Source organism: Vidua chalybeata, chromosome 5, assembly GCF_026979565.1.
Source record: "Vidua chalybeata isolate OUT-0048 chromosome 5, bVidCha1 merged haplotype, whole genome shotgun sequence".
In the NCBI taxonomy this organism is placed as follows: domain Eukaryota; kingdom Metazoa; phylum Chordata; class Aves; order Passeriformes; family Viduidae; genus Vidua; species Vidua chalybeata.
In genome coordinates this window covers 6,982,904-7,005,096 of record NC_071534.1, presented here as the reverse complement: position 1 = coordinate 7,005,096, position 22,193 = coordinate 6,982,904, and the positions used below count along the sequence as shown (strand labels likewise).

Sequence of the window (22,193 nt, the reverse complement as noted above, 5' to 3'; positions counted from 1 at the left end):
CACCTCGCTATGGAGACAGGCTGGGAAAGCTGGGGCTGCTCAGCCTGGGGAGGAGAAGGGTGTGGAGACCTCACAGAACCTTCCAGTATCTGAAGGGGATACAGGCAAGCTGGAGAGGGGCTTTTCATCAGGAGCTGTAGTGACAGGACAAGGGAGAATGGCTTCAAACTGTAAAGGGAAATTTAGGTTAGACATCAGGAAGAAATTCTTCCCTGTGAGGGTGGTGATGCCCTGGCACAGGCTGCCCAGAGCAGCTGTGGCTGCCCCATCCCTGGCAGTGTTCCAGGCCAGGTTGGTTCGGGCTGTGAGCAACCTGGGCTAGTGGAAGGTGTCCCTGCCCATGGCAGGGGTTTGGAACTGGTTGATTTTTAAGGTCCCTCCCAACCTAAGCCATTCTGTGATTCCTGTAAAGGACCAGGAAGATTTCTGATTCCAGTCATCCTAAAGTATCATGTTGCCCTAAAAGGAGCTGGAAAAAGGCTGCAGCTTGGTTCACGTGCCTCACCAAGCAGTCTGGATGCCTGAGAGGAGCCTCAGGGTGTTTGCATCAACCTGGCAGAGCAAGGGACTGTCCTCTGTGCTCACCCTGCAGGGTGCTGGCTCATACACTGCTGTCTCTGCTGCTCCACCAGAGCTGCTTTACACAGCAGCCCGCAGAGAGTCTTTGGGCAATTTGTCCCTGGAGAGCTTTGCACTGCCATCCAAGCAGAAATAAGGTTGGTTATCCTGGTGCAGTCTTGCTAATAGGTTGGAGGATCTGGAGACTCTCCATGAGGGAAGGTGCAGGCCTGGTAATTTGTATGAAGTTACCTCCTGGAACACTGTCCAGGTTGCTGCCAGGCTACAGACACACCCACCATCTTGAGGAGATGGTATGGAGCTTTTCACAGAACCACAGAATTATTGAGGTTGGAAAAAACCTCCCAGATCATTGAGTTCAACCTGTGACCAATCTACAGCTTCTCACCCGGCCCAGAGCACCAAGTGAGAGGTTCAGTAGTCCCTTGGAGACCTCCAGGGGTGGGGATTCACCACCTCTCTGGGCAGCCCCTTCCAATGCCTGAGCACGCTTTCCATGAAGAAATTCCTGCTGATGTCCAACCTGAACATCCCCTGGCACAGCTTGAGGCCGTTTCCTCTTGTCCTGTCCCTGTTCCCTGGGAGCAGAGCCCGATCCCCCCAGCTGTCCCCTCCTGTCAGGGAGTTGTGCAGAGCCACAAGGTCCCCCCTGAGCCTCCTTTTCTGCAGGCTGAGCCCCCCCAGCTCCCTCAGCCCCTCCTGGTGCTCCAGCCCCTTCCCCAGCTCCGTTCCCTTCCCCGGACACGCTCCAGCCCCTCCGTGTCTTTCTTGTAGTGAGGGCCCCAAAACTGAGCCCAGGACTCAGGTGTGGCTTCACCAGTGCAACCTTTCTTTTGAGAAAGAGCTGTTCTCCAAGAACAGACTATTTATTAAAAATATTTCTGGTACTTTCAACAATGACACATTTTATTTTCACTTTTTCCTCAAAGAATGCCATCACAAAAAGGTAACCAGTAGAATTTAGCTAAAGAAAAAATAAAATTGAAGCCAAACCACTCATCTAAAATGGTCTCATGCCAGCTGTCCTACTGCCACCCAGGACTGTGTTGTTGCTAACAACTTGCCCATGGGAAAGCACTCAATCCTGTAGTAATGAATGGCACTCAAGCTGCATGGGGGATGGTATGAAAATTTTAAGTGGAGTGGTGGAAGCCCAGTCACTTGATGAATTTAAAATTAGACATGACAGAGCTTTGAAGAATATTCTATCTGGCTGACTGGGATCTTAGAGAGACAGACCGTATTAGGAGATATTAGACTGTACTAGAGAGAGATTTTGTTGGGTTTAATTCTCCAGTGCTGAGGAATTTCTCTTTGCCTCCTAAGCCCAAGAGTCCCCTGTGAGGCAGAAGCACCATGCCCTTGTTTCCTCTAGGTTCATGTGTTTCACTAGCTTTGTCCTTGTAGCTCCACGTACCAATTCCCTGGTCTGTGGATGGCTGGTGGATGAGTCAACAAGGACACAGGGTTTTGAGCAAGGGAGAAGTCTGAAAGGTTTTTAAACTTTGGTGCCCAAGGAGACTTAGTTGAGATTTATTAGAACAAGTGGGGAATGCTTGGTTTCTGAGGAACTGACAAATTCCAACAAAAAAAAAAGTATTTGTTGCAATTTTTCCAATCAAAATACACTTATCTAATATAGACATATTTCTCTGATTTCTATGTCTCAACATACTAAATGCTTTGGATGTGCATTCATGGTTTAAAAAAATCCCCAAAAACACACCCCAAGACACAAATTCAAAGTTACAGCCTCACAAATATTTGTAGGATTGCCTGGGTGCAACTGAGAGCGGAATTTGACCTGCAGTCAGGTGAGTTTCCATGTTTGCCCTGATCCTGTGTTAATCAGAAATTCATTGGAATCAGTGGAAGTGCTGGTGTCAAATCAGAGTCAGGAAAGGCACAGTCTGAACCAGAGGTGCAAAGAAAGATTGAGGTAAACAAATGCACTCACCAAAGGACAACTAAATCAATAAGATTTGATAACGGTGGCTCAAAACCCAGATGATGCTGAAAATTAATCAGCTTTTATTTCAGAGGAATAAGGCAAATAAGAACCTCTGTCAAAAAAAAAAAAAAAAAAACACTGGACTTTAAACCATTTCTGTTTCCCCAAAACTCAAAACTTTTCCAAGGGAGACCACTCCCTTTGCTAACACATGTGAAAAGCAGCTTTAGCTTCTCAGAGCAACATTTAACTTCATGAAGCTTTTGTTTATTTTCATTTTATTTTAGTAAAACAACAACAATAACTCCTCCCCAAACTCATCTTGTGATACTATTTAGATTGTTTCTCTTTCTCAGAGCTTGTGATGGTTTGTCTTTAAACATATTTCCTGAGTGTTTCAGACTTAGAAAGGCAGTCTGAACAGCATGGGAACACAGAAAGGCAGTTTGAACACAGACATTTTCTCTGAGCAGAAAAAAAAAGTCTCTGCCCAGATTAATTAATGAATACATTTTATATGATTTAATCCTTTGTTCTAAGTACATCTAGAGCACATCTAGGAAGAAAGACTTATTGAGGCAATATTTCCTAAAGATGTCCCTATATGATGAGATGGTTTTCATCTCTCTCATAAAGAGTTTTACTCTGTAAAAATCATAGAAACACAGAATGGTTTGGGTTGGAAGTGACCTCAAAAATCATCTCAATCTGAAAGTGTTAAAGAGTAGAGCTGAAGAAAAATGAAATGGGAGAAGGAATGGGCTGCAAATGGATAGAAAGAATGGAAAGGATAGAAAAATGCTACACAGAAGGATAGTGATTTGTTAGAATCATGCAGAAAATAAGAGATTCAGAGGAGAACGGCCTAAGATAATATGTCTAGGAAAATCAATTCAGAGCAACTGTATTAAATGTTAGGGAGGAAGTTGGAAAGGTATAATACTGAAAATTAACTAGCCATGATTTAAACAAGGAATTAGTGCTGGATTTATTAGATAGAAGTTATTTTGCAGTAGAAGTGAGACACAAAAGAGAAAAATAATGAGTGCAAAAAGTCAGTGTGACTGTAGAAGGCAGGCAAATAGAGGAATGTTTTGGAACATCACTTTTATTCCTGAATGCTCTAGTGCCACAAAGTTTTGGATGAAATGGAGGGAAGTCAGAAAACTGAAAAAACATAATTAATAAATTGAAGGATATGCTTAGAGGAAAAAATTATATTAACTCTGTAAGAAAAGAATGAGCTTAAACAAAGGGCAGCTTAAGTCAAATATATGAGGGATATCTTTAGCAAACAGTAAAAGAAGGAAAGTTGGTCAAGATGTTCGGGGATCTAAGTGGGATAACTGGCAAATATGGATAAAGAGCAAAGAAAAACCACCTTTTCAGGAAGATTTTTTTAATGTTATGGAGTTATCTGCAACATCCATTTGGAAAGCCAGTCATGTAAAATCTGACTGTGCAAATTGTTTGAGAAATGAGTGGAGGAAATAGTTTTACCTCTCACAGGAGCTGAAAACACTGAAGTAGGTAAGTATTTTCTAACTTTTAAATTTACAAATCCAGGAAAGACCCCTCAGCACATGAAATGATGTCTCCCTCTTAACAACTCTGTGGTTTGGTCTCCATCAGATTTATGAGGTCTATATTGCACCTAAAAGCCAAAATATCTCATCTTGGTTTGGAGCAGAACCCAAATACTGCCCAAATCCCATCTCTGGAGGAGTCAGAAGCTGATTTTGTCTTGCAACTGTGTCCATCTCCTGAGTGAGGCAGAATTCACCAGAGAGGATGTTGTATTCAAACTTATCTAACCACAAAGCTTTTCAAAATAAGTGGTTGGGCTTAAATTTCACACTCATAATCTGAATTCATGTAGAGTACAAAATACTTCTTCCTTCTGCAGCTCTACAGTTCCTTGTGAGTTACCTCTGACTCTGTCGATTCAGGCTTTTGGCAAACGTGGTTGAATTTTTTCTAAGGCAATGCCTAGAAATACATATATTTTTGAATTAACTAGATTCTCGCATAACTCAGCTAATGTAAGATGAAACATGTAAAATCTATAGCAAGATCAGACTCAAAATACTCAAAGACTCAAAGGAATTTATTGCTGGAAGGTGTGAAAGAGCAACTGAGAAGAAGCACGTTTATTGCTGTGGTTCCATTATGGGCAACATGCACACTGGAAATGTTGGAGGAGTGCTGCAAATCTTACCCTGCGGGTTGCAATCCTTCCAGAGTGTTTTCATCACCTCTGGTGCAGTTTTTTTAACAGCTAACACAGATAAGTTATTTAACAGATAAGTGGACTTTGCTCTGCAGAATGTGGGCATTTTCACGGCTACGCAAGCAGCGACTCCCGCTCTGCCGAATGGAAACGTGGAACAGCCTGCCATCCTTCCCCTGTGCCTTGAAATGCAACCAGCAGGCTCCTTCTCTGAGCCTGAGATGACAACCAGCAAACTCTGCTTTGACAAGCTCAGACACACAGCCTTCCCCGACGCGGCAGCTCCGTCATGCGTTCCCTCAGGTGGGAATTCCACACGCAGACCCAGAAAGACCCTTCCTCACGTGTGTGAAGAGGTGGAGAGGAGACGGAGGCAGGGAAAGATCAGAGAGGGAGGTGTATATGGTCCTGCTGTGATCTTTCAAGTGCTTGCTGCCCTGAAGGAAAGGGCCACCTTTGCTGGCTTGCTTGTACCGTGTGAAGGAGAGGAGACTCGGAAGTGAACTGCATGCTTGAGTGAAGTTTTCTTAGTTCCTTGGGAAGTGTAATCTCCCTTGAGGCTTCCTGCAGAGGACTCCCTTTCCCCTATGGACTTAAGGCTCATGATTCAATCAGGAGCATAGCTGTAGATGTTCCTCCTAGCACTCATTTCACAACCTTGAAACTACTCCATATCCACACTTAGCGCTTCTCTCTTCACACGCACATCCCATCTGTGCCCTCAGAAAGTGACTGATCCCCGCATCCCCCACTGACAGATGCACGAAGAGTCTCCCACACAGCAACAGCTGCCATCCCCCTCCACCAGCCCTTCCCACTGGCTGCCCCTGGACGCACACACATGGCCAGGCAAACATCTGCATGGACACCCAGGTGTTCCGGCCCCTTGCAAGCAGATTTCTCTGGCTGTGTCATGCCTGCAAAGGCTTCAGGCAGGCACAAATGCCCCATGTTCTCCACACTGAGCACAGCTCATTCGCTCTTGCTTTTTTCCCTTTCCTGCAACAACCCATTGATCCCTTTCTCTTGTCTCAGCCAGCTGACAGGTTGATGCCACTGTTTGATTTTTATTTTCCTAGTGGAGGGAGCAGAGTGGTCAGAGGCCAGGGGAACACTGAGGGCTGAGTAGGCTGTGGTGTGTGGTTTCAGCCCATCTGAATCCCAGTGTCTGAGACTGCATCTCCCCCTCATGGACAACTACTTCACCATTCCCTCCACCTACAGCCTGCCGTGGTGGGAAGTTCACTCCCAGCAGAGAAGAAAGGTCCTTTCCACAGACTGCAGCCAGCTGCAAGAATTGCCAGGAGAAATTATCCTGCTGGAGAGCTTGACCTGGACTCTGCAGTGGGAAACCAGTGTAAAATATGGGACAATGGGTTCCCAACACAACCTATAGCTGCATGAACACTAATTGCTTATCATTTTACAGGCTGCTTGCTTTTATTTTAGCAGGAATTTGTCCTTGCAATGAACAGAAAAGGGATCTACGAACCATGGTCCATAGGACTGATATTATTTAAGGTCTGGGCTCAGAGGCTTCAACCTTTAGGTTTAGAGGTTCTGTGTGATCAGACCGACTTCTTCCAGTGCAAGTTCCACAGGATTACTCACAATCTTCTCGCCAGCTACACCAGCTATGGGTAGAAGCAAGCACTTTCCTACTCCGTGCAGAAGAACCCAAAGTCCTAGGTGAGCCACACAATTTGAAGGTGTTTTTAGATCAGATTTGAAGAACAGCTGTTGTCAATAAATGCAATTGTTTTGAAGGGAAATAAGTTCCTAGTGCTTCTCTCTGACATCCAAGATGTATCCTGTGTTTTCAACCCTCAGCCAACTGCACATTACTCCAGCACTGCTTCAAGCCATGGAGAAAGCCAGTGCTTTCCTCTTTCCCTTGACTGACATCTGTAGTCCTTCTTTGTGCTTCAGCCCAATAGTTGTTCATCCAAGAGCCCTGTTAACTTGTCCCAGAGAAACCTCTCTGCCCTTTGTCCCAGCAGCAGTATTCAGAGGTTTTAACGTGTGAAAATAAGGTGCGTTGGTACGCTTCTGAATTAAGCTGGTTTAAATATTGTAGTTAAATCTACTGGGATTTTCTAAGGGTTATTCAGCACTTCTTCATAAAAGGTCTACAAAAAACCTCTAGAGGAGAGCCTGCCTGCTGTGCAAGTCATGCAGAAGACAGGTACATCTAGAGCACGTCGGGTCCTATCGCTACCCACGCACCAAACCATTTTCCCAGTTAGTCATCCTTTCCTACCCTCCTTCTCAATGCAAACATTGCTTTCCTAGCACTCACGAAACTCACCCCTGGTGCTGGCCTTACGTAAGTGATTTCGACATGGAGAGCTGTGCCATGAATGCAGTGGACACGTGATGCTCCACGCAGTCTCTGGTAGCCACCCTGCTTGTCAGTATGGCCTCCTGGGTGGCTCTCTGGGACTTCCACACAGGCCTTCATCCCTTACAGCAACCCAGGGCTCTTACTCACCATTCAAGGGTTTCAGTTTCTTCCTGGATTGCCCTCATCACCTGCAACTCTGCCAGTCTCATAAGCACAGCACCCATTGAACATATTCACCCCTGGCCCTCGCACATTCCATGTATCCATGTGCCTATCATCAAGGTCTGTATGGATTTACCTGTGCCCTTGCACCGAACTCCCAATCTGCTCTCCTGGTGCACTGCATGCACCTAGGGCCCCTTGCACACTTAGCCTCCCTCACAGCAAGAGGCAGATAACAAGAGATGTTTTAAGCCTTCAAAAACTTTTTCTCACCCCTCATCACTCTTCTTTCTCCCAGACCCCACACCCAGGTCTGCAGTCCTCACCTGTACTTCCCTCATTTCCTTTGAGCATGCTGTGTGCACAAATCTCTCTTATCAGACACAACTTTTCCCTCCCTTCACCTTCCCTTGCACAGCCCTTGCAAGCAGGCACAGCCTGACAGGTCCCTTCCTCGCTCCCACACCGCTGCGTGTCAACCCGTGCTGAGCTCCTCGCCCTTTGTAACAGGAACTGTCATTCCCATCCACTTCCACCTCATGCCCTACAGCTCCCAACCCCACTCGCCTCCCCACACACTTCACACTTTACTTTTAACCTCAGCACAGCCATGTGGCTTATACGGCCCTCCAGGTAGTTTTTCCTCCCATTCCTTCTCCTCCCACCCCTTTATATCTTTGGCCATTTCTCCACCAGCACATTTGTTCCATTCCCTCTTGCTGTTTCACTCAGTCAGTACCTACCACAGATATGCAAACACATTTGTTATGTCTGTTGCAACAGAAAATTGCTTCTTTTTGTTTGTGTATGTTCTCCTCCTCCCAGAGTCTTCCCATTATTCCTTGCTTGCTGTTCCTTGCCCCAGCTGCTTTCCCTGTAATTTATTGCCTGTTTTTCCCCGTGTTGCTCCTACTCCCCAGCAAAGAGGCATCCCCAGTTCTGCTGAGCAAACCACTGCACATTTGCACCACACCCTCTCTTTGCCTGCTAAGAAACAAACCCCCAAATTTCCCTTCACTCTCTGCTCTCACCCTGTATCTCCTGTAAACCACCTCTTTCCTAGGCATTGCAGAAAACCTAGCTCTTCATTTCATCCTCATTCATGCCTCCTACATTCCTTAATTTTTCCTCATCCTCGTGCTCCTCAACACCTGCCATGGCTTTATATCCTTGCCACAGTTCATCCCGTCCCTGTGACTTCCACTCTCTTGAATTTCCTCACACCACTTCCCCATGGCTTTTTCCCCAGTTCTGTCTCTCCCTTGCAGGTAGGCAGCACACTCCAGCAGGTTTCCAGCCTGCTCTGAAATATCTCTAATTAGTTACCCCTTCACATACTTACAGGACCCTTTTTCCCTCACCACACCCTATCTCCATCCAGCTCATTTTCCCCTCTGTGTTCCTGTTCTCAGCACGTTTCCATCACCATGCAAGCCTTGCCTTTCATACTCTGATACCTTCCTTGTAAATACAGCCTCATATCTATTTCTTGACACAATCAAAGGTGCCTCCTTTTGACGCCCCCCACAAGCATCATGTAGCTGATTGTTTTCCATACCTTTCTCCAAATAGCTAATACTTCACATTTTAACTCCTCCTCCAAACATCCTTTGTGCTTTCACCTTTCTCCCTCCACTCCCACTCCATACCCAACCTCCCCCTTGCAGACCCCACCATCCTTGTATGTCCCTTTCATATCCTCACCCAGCCTCCAGCCTGTACCTTTTCCCATCTCTCTCGAGTGTTACTTCCTCTTGTGAGCTCCTAAACTTTCTGCCACCCACAAGGATCTTCTTTTTCCAGTTGATGTGCAGCAGTTTCCCTTTCAAGCTGACCACCTTTGCATGTCTCACCTGCCATTATTACCCCAGTGCACAGCAGTGAACATGTAGCACTTTATTTCTGCTGTATAACACCCTCCCTCCAGTTTTTATGTACCTTTATATGCACCATTTCATTTTTTGTTCCCTGAAGAGAAAAACACCCCAACCCAGAGCAGAACAATACGAACAAAACCCCTTAAACCTATGTGTTCTGCATACCTCAACATGTAGCACCCTTCTACACAAAGCATCCCCCTGCTGGCTCTGCTGGTACCTCCACTTCTTCCCGTGTTTTGGCTCCACCACCTGCAATCATGTCTGGATTTTGTCCCCCCACCGTGCTCACACACAGAGCCCCTGGTATTTACACGTGTATCTCAGAGCAGTCTTTTTACTACCAGCAGCTGGGACCATGCTGAACTCTTCCATTCTCTGCTGCTTTTGTCTGGCAAGGCTTTTTTCCCCTTTTTTTTTCTTTTCTTTCTTTTTTTTTTTTCTTTTTTTTTCTTTTTTATTACTATTAGATTTTCCTTTTCCTTGAATCCCATTTATAGGTGCTTCTTCTGCCACTTCTCCACTTGCAAGCTTGCACATATCAGGTATTTCTGCACCTGAAAGTGCCTCTCCTACTTGTCTGGATATTTTCCTGAAGGCACAATGCAAAGGCAAAACTTTACATACCATTTGCACTCCTCATGCAACAAATCACACAAGCCTGAGAGCAAAGAGTGTTTTCTGAAAAATTGTAGCTCACAACAATCCTCTGGACCATATAACACACATCCCTGTCTATTTAAAAAGGGGGGAGGGGGAGAAGCAACCCCCCTCACACACACACACACACACACACACACACACACACACACACACACACACAGAGTCATCTCTAAATAACTGGTTTTGCAATATAGGAACCAGAGAATGTGCACATAGCAGCCCTATTCAATCCAAAATATCCATCTCTCCAGATACTGCATATTTATAGTTATAGCTTTTATATAGCTTTCCCGTTTATTTTAATGAAGGATTAAGAACTGATCAGAAAACTATCTAAACCATTCAAGGACTTTTTCCCCTCTTGGCTAAGAGCAGTTTGGTGTCTCCATAAGGACTCGCCAGTAACTGACGCTTTAAGCTGCATTTCAGCTGTTTAGATGAGAAACAGCTTTCTATTTTGCTCTCTAGATGTGCATCTCTGTTGATTAGTTGTGTACTGCATTCCTAGAAGGTACTCACCAAACGCTGGGAGCTGCAATGTAAGAACAGTTTCCCTGCCATTCCAGCACAGAGAGAGTGTATCTTTTTCACCTAGACACAGATGTGCAGGGAATCTTTTGATCTCCAGCTCTTCCCAGAGAATTTAGTGTTTGGGTTTGAGGAGAATGAGGATTGATTCAAAGGTCATGAGCAGGGTTTCCAGTGTCTGGCACACACAAAAAGTATGAAAGCTCCAGTGAAGCTGGTTACCTGTGGCAGGCAAGGTCTAGAAATTGGGAATTTTGGCTTTGCTTGTCATAGGCTCTAACTTTGCCGGAGGGCGAGCATGCTACGTGTGCTGAGGCTGGTTCTTGCAATGCACGGTCAAGATTTTCAACCCCTTTTGTTATATCTGAACTTGCTGGCTTCCCTCTTAAGACAAAACCAAAATCTTCCTTTGCTTTTGCCTTTTAAATCAGATTTCCTGTAGCACCTCGCATTTCTCTTCCACTGCTTTCTTTCCAGGGACCCGAACAACAGTGTGAGGAGCGGGAGGAGAGGGGAACCTCAGGACTGAAGCAAACTATAGGGCAAGTAGGGGTGAGGGAAGGAGGAGGCACAATGGGAAAGGCAACATTTGGGACACATCTACCGCTTACAAGACCCCCACCTCCTCCCCATTAAACTTCTTTAAAGGACCCCTCTCCCCCCCTTTCCCTCCCCGCCCTCTTAGGACCCTATTAGAAAACGTCAAATTTCCCTTACCGTGGTAGGAGTAACCATGGCATCCGTGTGAATGTTTCCAGAAAAGTCGACATGAAGAGAAAGGTGGATGTAAATACGTTCATTCAAAGTCCCAAAGTTGGTCTGCTTGGGTTGTGCAGAGTTGCTCTATGGGAGAGGAGCCTTAAACTCTGAGTCCCGTGAACATAATCTGCTCGATTATAACAAACCAGCTCAGCCAGATGGCTCTGTGCTCCGTGGATTAACCCCTTTATTGCCACACTCTGCTTTCCCTACCTACCATTTATAACAACCTTGCCTGGCTGGGGAAATTCAGAGAATGAGGCATTTTTTTGAAAATGGCAAAACCATCATAAAGGTCATTTTCCCCCCTTGTGTGCTTTAAAAAAAAACTCTCCTGTGCCTATTTTCTTTTTTTTTTTTTTTTTCAAGCCCAATTGATGGTTTTATTTCTCTTCCTGGCAAAACCTCTTCATATTATTAAGAACAGTATTAGCACCAGGGAACATTTTAGAGAATTGTTTTGTTAAATCACCACCATCCCTTCCAGACTGCGATTCTCAGCAGACGAGTATTTTATTGCAGGAATGTCTCTGTGTTTGCACTCTAATGGTCCATCCACTCCCCCCTTCCCGCCCCTCTGTCCTCCACGCTCCCTCTGTCTCCCACATGCACACACATGCACACACTTTACTCACACTGCCAGCATGTGCTGTTATTCCTACCCGTGTTCACAAGTCACTGTAGGACACGTCAAGCAGGTGAAATAGAGACACAGAGCAACAGTGCCATAATCTCCCCCTCTCTCGCTCTGACTTCCCTTTTAATTTTTTTTTTCCCAGTTATTTGCAAATCTTTGACAAATTTATTTCTTTGGTCAGTATTTCTGTCAAGGAAGTCACCCGCCATGATACAAAAATAAGTGCTGGGAGAAACACCCATAGTTAAGAACAGACCTTAGGATGGATTTGTGTACAGTTCCTCCTGTTTTGACTTGCAGATTCATCCATTAATGATGGCAAGTGCCAAAAACATGGAAAGTTCATCAGCAACCAGCAGCGACTGGTTCCCAAACTTTTTATTTAGAGAGATCACTCACAGAGATGGCTGATAAATTTAGCTGCATGCCTCTAAGTCTCCCTCTAAATTTACATGCTTAAGTCATCTTTCTTTTCTGTTTGATTTGAGCTTAATTGAGCAAGTCATAACCATAAGAACATGGTCATATAAGATACGAGGTGACACTTTAAATCATAAGGGTCACCAGATTGTTTCCTTAAAGAATACTTTTACTAGCTCAATAAGTTTTTTTCTGTTCCTGTTTAACCATGGATTTTTTTCTCTTTCCCTTCCCTATGTAAAGACAATTAGTCCTCTCCTGCTGTCAAAGCTTTGTACCATCTCCTTTAAGATATTTTAATCTACCTGGAAAGTTGTCACAGTTTAATTGAAATATTTACCACCATAGATTAAAATACAGATGGTGTTGTTAGTTGCAGTTGTCCTTTCTCTGGATTTTTTCAAGCATAAAATGGTCCCATTTAGGGGTTATGCAATTTAAATGATCCTGTTGAGGGATTCCACAATTTGTATCTGTCTCACAAGTTCTGCCTTTCTCACCCAGATGGAGAACAAAAGTCATTTTCCACCACTGCCTCCTAAGAATTCTGTACTTGCTGCTGTGCCAATAAAAAAAAAACCCAAACAAAACAAACAAACAAAAAACCCCACCAAAAACCATCAACAAACAAAAAACCAAAGCTCCTCAAACTCGCATAACTCTAGTTCCAATGTTTTTTGTCTCACGCTGTTCCTGAATGCTGTTTCCATCCAATTTAGAGCTTTTTCAGCTAAGATGAGGGAACTCGAATTAAATCCTGTGTGTCCCCCACCCAGCCCAGGCACTGGAGTCAGATCTGAGAAATGCCTAAAATGTGACTCAGCTTTTAATCTCCTGAAGTAGACAAACAGTGCTAGGAATAGAAAACTTTCCTGTGGCTGGTGAACGAATGATCCTCTGAGGGTAGGCAAAGGGTTAAGCCTCTGAAGGCAGCCCTAGCCCGGGAACTTCACATTTGCAGTAGAGAAAAAAAAAAAAAACCACCCAAAAAAAAGGAAGAAAGAAAGAAAAAAAAAAAAAAAAGCAGCAAAAGAAGTCTAGAAGCAAAAGACCTGGGCAGAAGGGCTGCCTATCTCTGATGGGAGGTAAACCTCCCAGAGCTTGCACGAGTGGAGGGGTTTTGCCCTGTGTCTGGGTCTGTGGGCAATCAGACGCCTTGTAATTTGAGATGTGACACCTTAATCTCGCCAAATATGTGTGCACTGCAAAAAGCATTGTAGACAGCCTGTTTTCACAGCCAGGGAAAATGGAGACGTGTTTGGTCCTTGCCGTTTTCCAACCTTTCCCCTACAGATGTTTCTGTTGTTCTGAAGCTGCTTCTTTCTAGGTATTTCTACATCTTCAGCTGTTATTCTGGGGCTGGGGTGGTTTTTTCCCTCATGCTAACCCTTAGCATAGGTGGGTTTCCTTCACACTTTAAGCAGGTTTCTGAATTTTTAATAGGAAGCAATCCAGCTCCCAAATGGTCACCTTATTTTATCTGTTGCCCTTGGATGTGAGGTTCAGACATGGCAAAAAAAATGTAAAAAAAAAAAAAAAAAAATTACTTTGAACAAGTCCCTGTTCTGTCTTGAAGAATCTGAAACATTGCTCAAAGCAGGCTGGAGAAAGTCATCTTTGAATTCTGGGATTTTAATTGGGATAATTACAAGACATTGATCTAATTAATTAGGCACTTGACCAGACTTCAAAACATGTGATATTTTATATACTTTGAAGACATGTATTTTTCTCTACATTTTAACAAATACCACTGTGATTTCGTTTGATGATAAAAAATTGAATATTTATGGGGAAGATATGCGTGTGAGTATGCAAATGCATGAACATTTTGTTGGGTTTAATGCATGCCTTGGGCCATTCTAAAAGCAGGGAGCATGTTCTATAATGGTTAGCTTTTGCAACAGCACCACTTTGTGGTTGAATTCCCAAACAGATCCCAAAAAGGGGCTGAAGGGACATCACATGTGCCTCAGCAAATCTGAGCAGTTCCCAGGGTGGTTGGTTTTAATATCCATTGACAAATGCACTTACCTGGGATGGAAATGTGTTCCAGCCACATGGTCTCTCTTTTTTAAGATGGTGGGTTTGAAGTAGAGGCAAGGAAGAAGAAGTGGGAGCAGAAGATTAGCTCTGAGCTTTTTGACCAACTGATATCTTCAGCTGAGGAGGCTGTTCACCTTTCAAATGCCAAAATCACTTTTGTTCTAATTTTCAGAATTTTATAATTTTACAACATCTCTAGAAATTATTTTTTATACTTGAAATGTTCTGCAAATGTTTTGTTGGAAATAAAAAAGGAATCCAACTATCTTTTTATTTGGTAGCAATGGTGGTGGGAAAGAATAGAAATTATTTACTTAAACATTATTTAAATATTGCTTTAAGAATACCAATGGTGCCATTTCAGAGCTGGAGGAATTTCTGAAACCTCATTGGCATCGTCACTTGCACCCAGGCTAGGCAAACAAGAAGTATTAGAAAGAATTTCCAAGCATGATTCACAAAGAACTTCATGCTTAGTTTTGTTACACATTTCTTGGAAAGTTGTCTTCTGCAGCATTCCCTCTTTCTTAAAAATAATTAGCACAACTCATAACAATTAACATTGTAGGTCAAAGATGCCACAAAGATGCTCTGTGTACCCAGAGCTGTAGGCATGCCAGGAGGGAGGATGGGAATAATGCATGTAAATAAGCAGGAATTCTGGGCACACCCTGAAAACCATTATTCTTCAGAGCTTTTCCTAAAAGAAAGGCATTTTACAGAGTCAGCTTTTATGCAGTTCACCTTCAAACCTATTTCCTTGGCAGAGAATTAGCAAAGTGAAGTTAAATGAGACTATAATAATAGTATTAATTAAAATAATATCCAGATGCATTAAAATGCACCTAGCAAGTACAACTACAATAACTTTATTGCATGAAAGATTTTACACACACACAGCATTGCAGTACTCAGATCAAAATTTTAATTGTTTTACAAATATTTTTCATTTCAAAGGAAATGTATTGATCTGTGCTCCTATATCAAAGCTATATATTAAGTGACATACAAAAGGGGATTTGCACTCTCCAATATGTAGCTGTGCTTTGGCAGTACAGTTATGGAGGATTACAAATCTCTCCAATGTACTAATGTGTTACATCACTTACCGGCTTAGCTCATATTTTGGATTTACATAATATTTGTCTTTTTCTGATGATATCCTTTTTTTTTTCAGAGGTGGTCTTTGTTGCAGAAACAAGGTTAGTTGATGATAGGCAACATTTTGGGAAAAAATTACATTTCTTGTAATTATAAGCATACTTTGAACCCCTACTCATTTTTTATAATTCCAAGTTAGCTGAAGAGAACTTGCATGACTATCAGTAAGAAAAATGCTGAGGGAAAAAAATCAAATTAAAACCATATGAAGAGGTTTGGTTCCATTACTTATGCTAGGACTGGGAAAAGGTGCCTGCAGTTTTTAATGATGGAGGAAGAGGAGATTTGGAGTCACAGCACCATTCTTTTGTGAGGAAGATAGATTCCACACTGGGACATATAAGGAGATACATAAAGTGCTTGGTAAGATGTCAGCTGGGATGCTGGGACTCAGTTCTGACCATGTTCAAGTCAGAGAAGATCTGGATAAATGACAGAAGAAATTATTAAACGTGTCATGTAGTTTAAAATATGCTGAAAAACCCCAACAGAGTAAAGAAATCAGTGAGGACTCACAAGTAATGGACCCTGGCCAGGGCAAGGGCAGGTCTAGGTGTTCTCTCTGCTGTGACTATGCGACTTACACCATCACAGAAAGCAAATATGTTCAGGAACATCTTGTACTCAGGAATCTGGCATAGCTTTTGAAGAAAACTTCTCAGTGTAAGCCTTCTGGAAGTTTCCACTACATATTCATATCCATACATATTCACTTGGTTTGGGGTACTTAATGTCTTTATCATGGGGAAATTTTCCCACAGAGAGGTCCCCTCCTGGACTGGTGCTTCTGCACCTTGTAGGTGCAGTGGAACTGTAATAGCTGGAGCAAGTTGAAAGAGGATGAAAGAAAGGACAACAAATGTATGTCTTTCAAAATAAAGATAAAAATAAATACAAGTTAAGCAGTTCCAAATGGAAGGGGCCCAGAGCATTGCTGGTCTGGCATCTGTTAGATCCAAGCTGGCTGCCCATCACTGAAATGAAAGGCTCAGTTCCACACCACCCATCCAGGAAATGTGTCCTGACCTGTGTGTTTATTCCTACTCTTAGTGTCAAATACAGGTGCTCTTCTCACCGGTCACTACCAGAAGAAATAGAAAATAGAGCAAAGCAAAGCAAAGAAAGGTTGAATAGTGAAACACGCTGTGAAAAAAGAAGCTCATTCATTTGCAAGCAGCTACAAAAGTTGGTGTAGCAATGGGCAATTCTTTTTGTCTGCTGGAATAGAAAAAGTTTTGGTTCAAAGCAGAGCTGACAAAGTATATTTAACAGCAGAAATCAGCTTGTTGAAGCCAGCGGGATATTTCTCAGTGCTGGCTTGCATCTTCTGTAGTTAATATTTGTGTGTTGCATCCTTACAAGGCTATTTTATTTGAATTAAAACAACTTTTATTCAGACTTTTTATCTGATGGATGCTGATGCCCATTTGGCTGAGTTTCTACATTTTAATTCCCTAAAACCTTAGTGTGAAATCACATCTACTGGAGGAGGGGCAGAGCAGCCAACGTGATATGGATCAACTGTCAGGCAGCCGAAAACTGAAAGTCCCATTTGAGCCAATGCAGATGTACAGGCAGGGGGTTTGAAACAATTCTGGGCCAAAATGTGCTCTCTGTCCATCCTGGACTATCTTTATATATATATATATATATATTTATGTATTTTTTTCTTCTTCTTCTTATATAAGGCATTTCCAAGCCTAGTACACACATGTAACTAAGTACTCTTTGAGGGCCTATAGGTAAAACATTTAATGCATCTTTCTATAGTATTAAGTTTGAGCTCACTGGGGTTGTCTGTGAGCTAATTAGGAAGTCCCTGGATTGATTTGGGACTGTTTCAAATGATGGTGTCCCCAGCAGCTTCCAGGCAGCCTGGCAGCTGGACCATTCCAGCCCCATCCCCAGCGGGGTGTTCCTTCCCTCCTGCGGGCAAGGGATGTGCTGATGCATCCAGCACAAGACAAGGATCAAGGGATCAAGGATGCACAAAAGAATCAAAATCACTCCTTAGGAGCTGTGTGAGCAGGCAGTGGAGTCTTTTGCATGCTCAGAGCCTTTTCTTAACCTCAATTCAAAGAAAGAGATTACCTTTTTCTTTCATTGCCATGCATATCAGTTTTAAAACCAAGTAAACAGACAAATGTTTTTCAACCACATTCCATTCTTACACAGTTTTATTTGGAAGAACAAATTCATCCTGTTGGGAATCAAGCGGGATAAGGAAAAAAGCAAAGGCATGGAGGCTTTTAAAATTATCATTTCTTTCTAGTCCAAAGACTTTATGGCTTTTGACCCCATTTCTCATCATGGGAGTAGTGGGTAAAAAAAGAGGCTGGATGGAAAAATCCAGCACGTTCTTTTGATTGAATCGCACTACTGACACTTGGGGCTGGTTGTGCTTCAGACTGTCCATGCCTGGAGCTAAGATTAGGCTAAGTTCTTAGTTTATAAGGAACTCTTTTCCCCTCTGAGGAAGCTCATGCCAAATTCTGTTCTGCTACATGCTCGTGGCAAATCTCTCTCTTCCCAAATATCATCGACATTGAACCCACGCCTGTGGTTGTGTAAAAGGTTCCTACTCACATGCTTTGCTGCCTGTCCTGTGTCTCATTCCAGTTCTGCAGCTGAGCCATTCCTTTATCAAGGACCAGAATAGCAACTGAGGTTTCTGCCCTGCAAGGGAGGAGAATGAAGAAATCACGCGTTGAGCAGAGGACACAGAAAGTGTTTATTGCAGGAAGATGGGGATGGTCACACAATCATCCCTGACTGGCACAGCCTAATCTGTGAGTCATACAAGCTTGGTCACACAAGCAACAATAGGAAAATTTATGGGGCTTTAGGACTGCTATGAAGTTATGGCATGTATGTTCTCTCCAGTCCACATGCTGGGTTTGATTTTTATCTTTCCTTTAGTGGTTAATTCGATGCCTGTTCCCCTTGCTGAGAAGTTCCTGCTGGAGGCAATTCCCCAGTGTGGCTTGTCTCAGTAGCCAGCAGTGTTTGTTAAACACAGCCTTTGTCCCTGCAAGCTCTGCCTTTGATATAAAGCAAGACATCATTATGCTGTAGACTTGCTTGAAATGTCTGTAAGGAGTTGAATCTAAAGGTATTAAGGACTGTTTTTATGGCACTGTTTATAGTCTAAAGAAGCATCTTGGCTTTCCCTTAATTATCACGGTCTCTGCCTAAGTATTATGATGTGAATGAGATGAAATTTTTATCCTGAGAGTGAATAAAACTCATTTGCATGGCTACATCTCCTGAAATTAGAGATTATTCTTGCATCAAGGCAGAGTCGGTGTTACAGTTAGACATCAGCTGATAAAGACAGATATTTTGGCTCTCATCAATCCCAAATCAAGCAAAACTCCAGGAATCCCTGATTTCTTTATGGAAATATGATACTGAGCTAGGCCCAGAATGTTCAACAAATAATCACTCCTTTAAATCTGTCCATACCAATCTCCATATCCTCAGAGATTAGTTCACTTTCTTCATTGTACCTTGATACCTGCCCTGTATCTTCCCTTAATTTTTGAAAATTTCCCTTTCTTTTATGTGTGACTTCTATTTTTTTAAATACCTCAAAAAGAATGGATCTTGCACTGTATCTAATAAGGTAACAGATCTGAGGGTCTTACTGAGCCAGTAAAGTGAGAAAATATCACAAAATCCTAAAAATGCCCAGCTAGAACCTACAAATTTCCTAGCACGCAAGGCAGTTGTAAGTCCTCCCCCCACACAGAGGCTTTTGTCCTGTGATGTGATACCTAGAGCAAGTGGGAATTGTTTCACTTGGGAAAAACTGACCATGCAGCATGCCTTGCTTTGCACTGAGAGAAATGCCACATGTCAGTTCTGCTGCAGTCTCAAGTTCTTTAAGGCAATTTCCATGCTCCACTGTGTTTTTCCCAGGGATGGGATCCTGAATCAGCTCAATAAAATGAAGAACATGCAAAATTTCAGTGTGATTATGCTTGGACTGCTTGTTGAATGCAGTAGATGTGTCCCTGCTCACACAGGAATGGCTTGTGCTGTTAAAACACCCCACACAGACACTGCTATGGAGCTTGAATAGACATCAGTGCTTGGGTCAGTCTCGTGGATGCTGTGTGGGATGCACTGAAAGGGCTCCTAAACACTGGAATGGACTTCCCAGGGAGGTGGTGGAGTTCCCATCCCTGGAGGTGTCCAAGAAAAACCTGGACGTGGCATTCAGTGCTCTGTTTTAGTTGACCTAGTGGTATTTGGCCACAGGTTGGACTGGATGACCTTGGAGGCCTTTCCCACCCTCAGTGATTCTGTGACTCTGTGATTCTTTCTACAGGGCTGATCTATCCTTTCAGCTGCAGTGCAGGCCACTATCACTGACCCCTTTTTCCAGAAAATTCCACCTCCTTGTGCTCTGCTTTGTGTGTGTAACACAAGGGCTGGGGTCCTGGCTAAAGGTTTAACACATCACCTACCCTTTTATAACAGCAGTTCTGGGGCTTGTGGGAAAAAAAAGTGGACTAGCAGCATGTAGGAAGTGGGTGGCTGACAAGAAGACAAAGAAGGGATGGAAGAGCTGGTTGGAAAAGTAAATAGGACTGAAAAGAACAAGAATAGCTGCAGTCAGAGGAATTTAGAGAAAAAAAAGATAACGCTTCTTGCAATCTGGGGCTATAAAATCATGTCAACATGCAGAGGAAGGTGATAAGGCATGGTTTTACCTCTTCTACAATGGCCTGAGGCACAATCACTTTTGCAATTATTTACCCTGCCGCCTACTCAGGCCAGTTGTTAAAAGCTATAATTCAAGAGTCATCCTCTCTACTCAAAAATGCACCCATAATCCAGCTCTGACATGAAAGCATAGTCTTTTACCAATGCTCCCAGATTATCATGAACATTTGGCGTTGGTACTGGATGTTTCCAAATCTCAAGTGAGATGTATGCTTTGCCACTGTATTTTAACAAAAAAAAAAAACCAAAAAAACCCCAAAAAAAAACCAACAAAAAACAAACAAACAAACAAAAAGCAACAAAAAAAAAAAAAACAACCAACCAACCAACCAACCAAAAAAAACCAGAAAAAAACCCACCAAACAAACAAAAAAGCAAACAAAAAAACCCCAAAAACCAACACACGACCCCAAAAAACAAAACCAAAAACCAACCAAACAAAAAAACCCTATAAAAACTCCCCACAACAATTTTGTTTCTGTGAAACAAAGAAGCAAACAAAAATACTTCAGTAATATTTTCCATGAGGAAATGTTTCTACTAGTGAAATTTCTACTTAAAAGATTTTTTCGGTTTTGCAACTTTTGTACTCCAAAGGATTCACTTTTTAAGGTCCACTTAAAGTCTCAAAAGTTATCAGTTAGATTCATCTGGATCAGATACTAAAACAGTGTTCAGTCACTATTTTAAGCTGAAAGTCCAGAAAACTTAAATGAGAACAACATGCTACTACAATACTTACCTTATATTTATATATTTATTGCAAATTTTTTTTTATTAACAGATTTCTACCCAGTATGAAAATGTTAACACCCTTTCATGACTCTGTTCTGGCCTGCTGCAGTGGAAATGATGCAGGAAATCTGATCTTGAATATTTTGTAATAACTTCTCCTGAAGGAGACCCGTGCCATTGGAAACTCCAAAAGATTCAAGCTTAAAAGTCCACTTTGCAACTTTGCAAACGTGGATTAAGCACTGGAGCTCCTTCATTCTGGATGGACATGACTGAGACAACACAGGCAGAAAACCTTGAGAGATCACAGTTTAGCAACTGAAGGGATCCAAAAATGGTCCTTTCTTGTTTTGCTGTGAAGAGACAATTTTTTTTTTTTATTATTATTTATTTATTTATTTTTGGTTACTCCGCTGTGGCTGCCAATGTCATATACAGAGCAGGCAAGACTAACATTTGGTGTCAGAGGTTAACATAACAAGAGTGGAGAAGCACGCTTCAGCTCCCAGGGAAGTGGATAAACACTCTGTTCCCTCGCTGGTGGCTGCCTGCTCTGCTGGGAAATAGCCCTGCCTTTGCTCTGGGTTAGTGGTGGAAAGACACAGAGCAAAAAGGCCTTTTTCTTCCTGTAGATATTATTGTGAGAGTCTTCTGGCTTGGTGAGTATGAAGGGGGTTTTACTGATCCTTCCACTGCTCTGTGAACAGCAGAGAGATCCCTTTATCAAATTTTAGGCAGCCCAGAAGCTCTCTTTGTGCTCCGAAGTTAAAACCCACTAAGAATAAAATTGCGTTACACCCAGCTGAAAACCAAATCAATAAAACTGGTGAACCCAATGTAATGTCTTGCTCATATTATACCTCCTCTTCATTACTAGAGTGATATAGAAGAGACTGCAGCATAAATTGGATTCTTGCCTTGCACTACTTGTCTGAATTTCAATGAAAACCACTACATTTTTTTTCAGGAAGGAAAAAAAGAGTTTTCTCCAAGCTTTTTCGTTGTTCGCTGGAGGAAGAAAAAGAAAAAGAAATAAAATAAATTAAAATTTTAAAAGCTAGATAAATAGTAATATATTAGTTATGTTAAAACATTAAATATATTTTAAGCAGAATTATTTGTCTCTTCTGGGTTGGTTTCTCATTAATTAGGTTCTCTGTTTCTCCCATTTATCTACAATATTCCTGGGAGTTGTGGTTCAGGTTATCTCACAATACAAGCTTCCTATGCAGGTCAAACTCATTACATTGATCATATTTAACCCCAAGATCAGCAAAAATGTTGGTGACAGACATCAGAGAGGTAAACTGTACCTCAGTTCAGTTCTCGACAGACTTAAAAGCATAAAAGATTTTCTGCCTCTATTTTCT

General features: G+C 42.6%; 1 protein-coding gene across 1 annotated transcript in view; it reads right to left on the bottom strand.

The window, feature by feature from the left end:
• The window catches only part of NTF3 (neurotrophin 3), a 46,797-nt gene extending 35,539 nt beyond the window's left edge, over positions 1 to 11,258 (bottom strand). The window contains exon 1 of the mRNA XM_053944195.1: positions 11,052 to 11,258. Within this exon, the coding sequence (XP_053800170.1) occupies positions 11,052 to 11,069 (18 nt within the window). The 5' untranslated portion in view covers positions 11,070 to 11,258. The remainder of the gene's footprint in view (positions 1 to 11,051) is intronic.
• Positions 11,259 to 22,193: the final 10,935 nt, after the last annotated feature.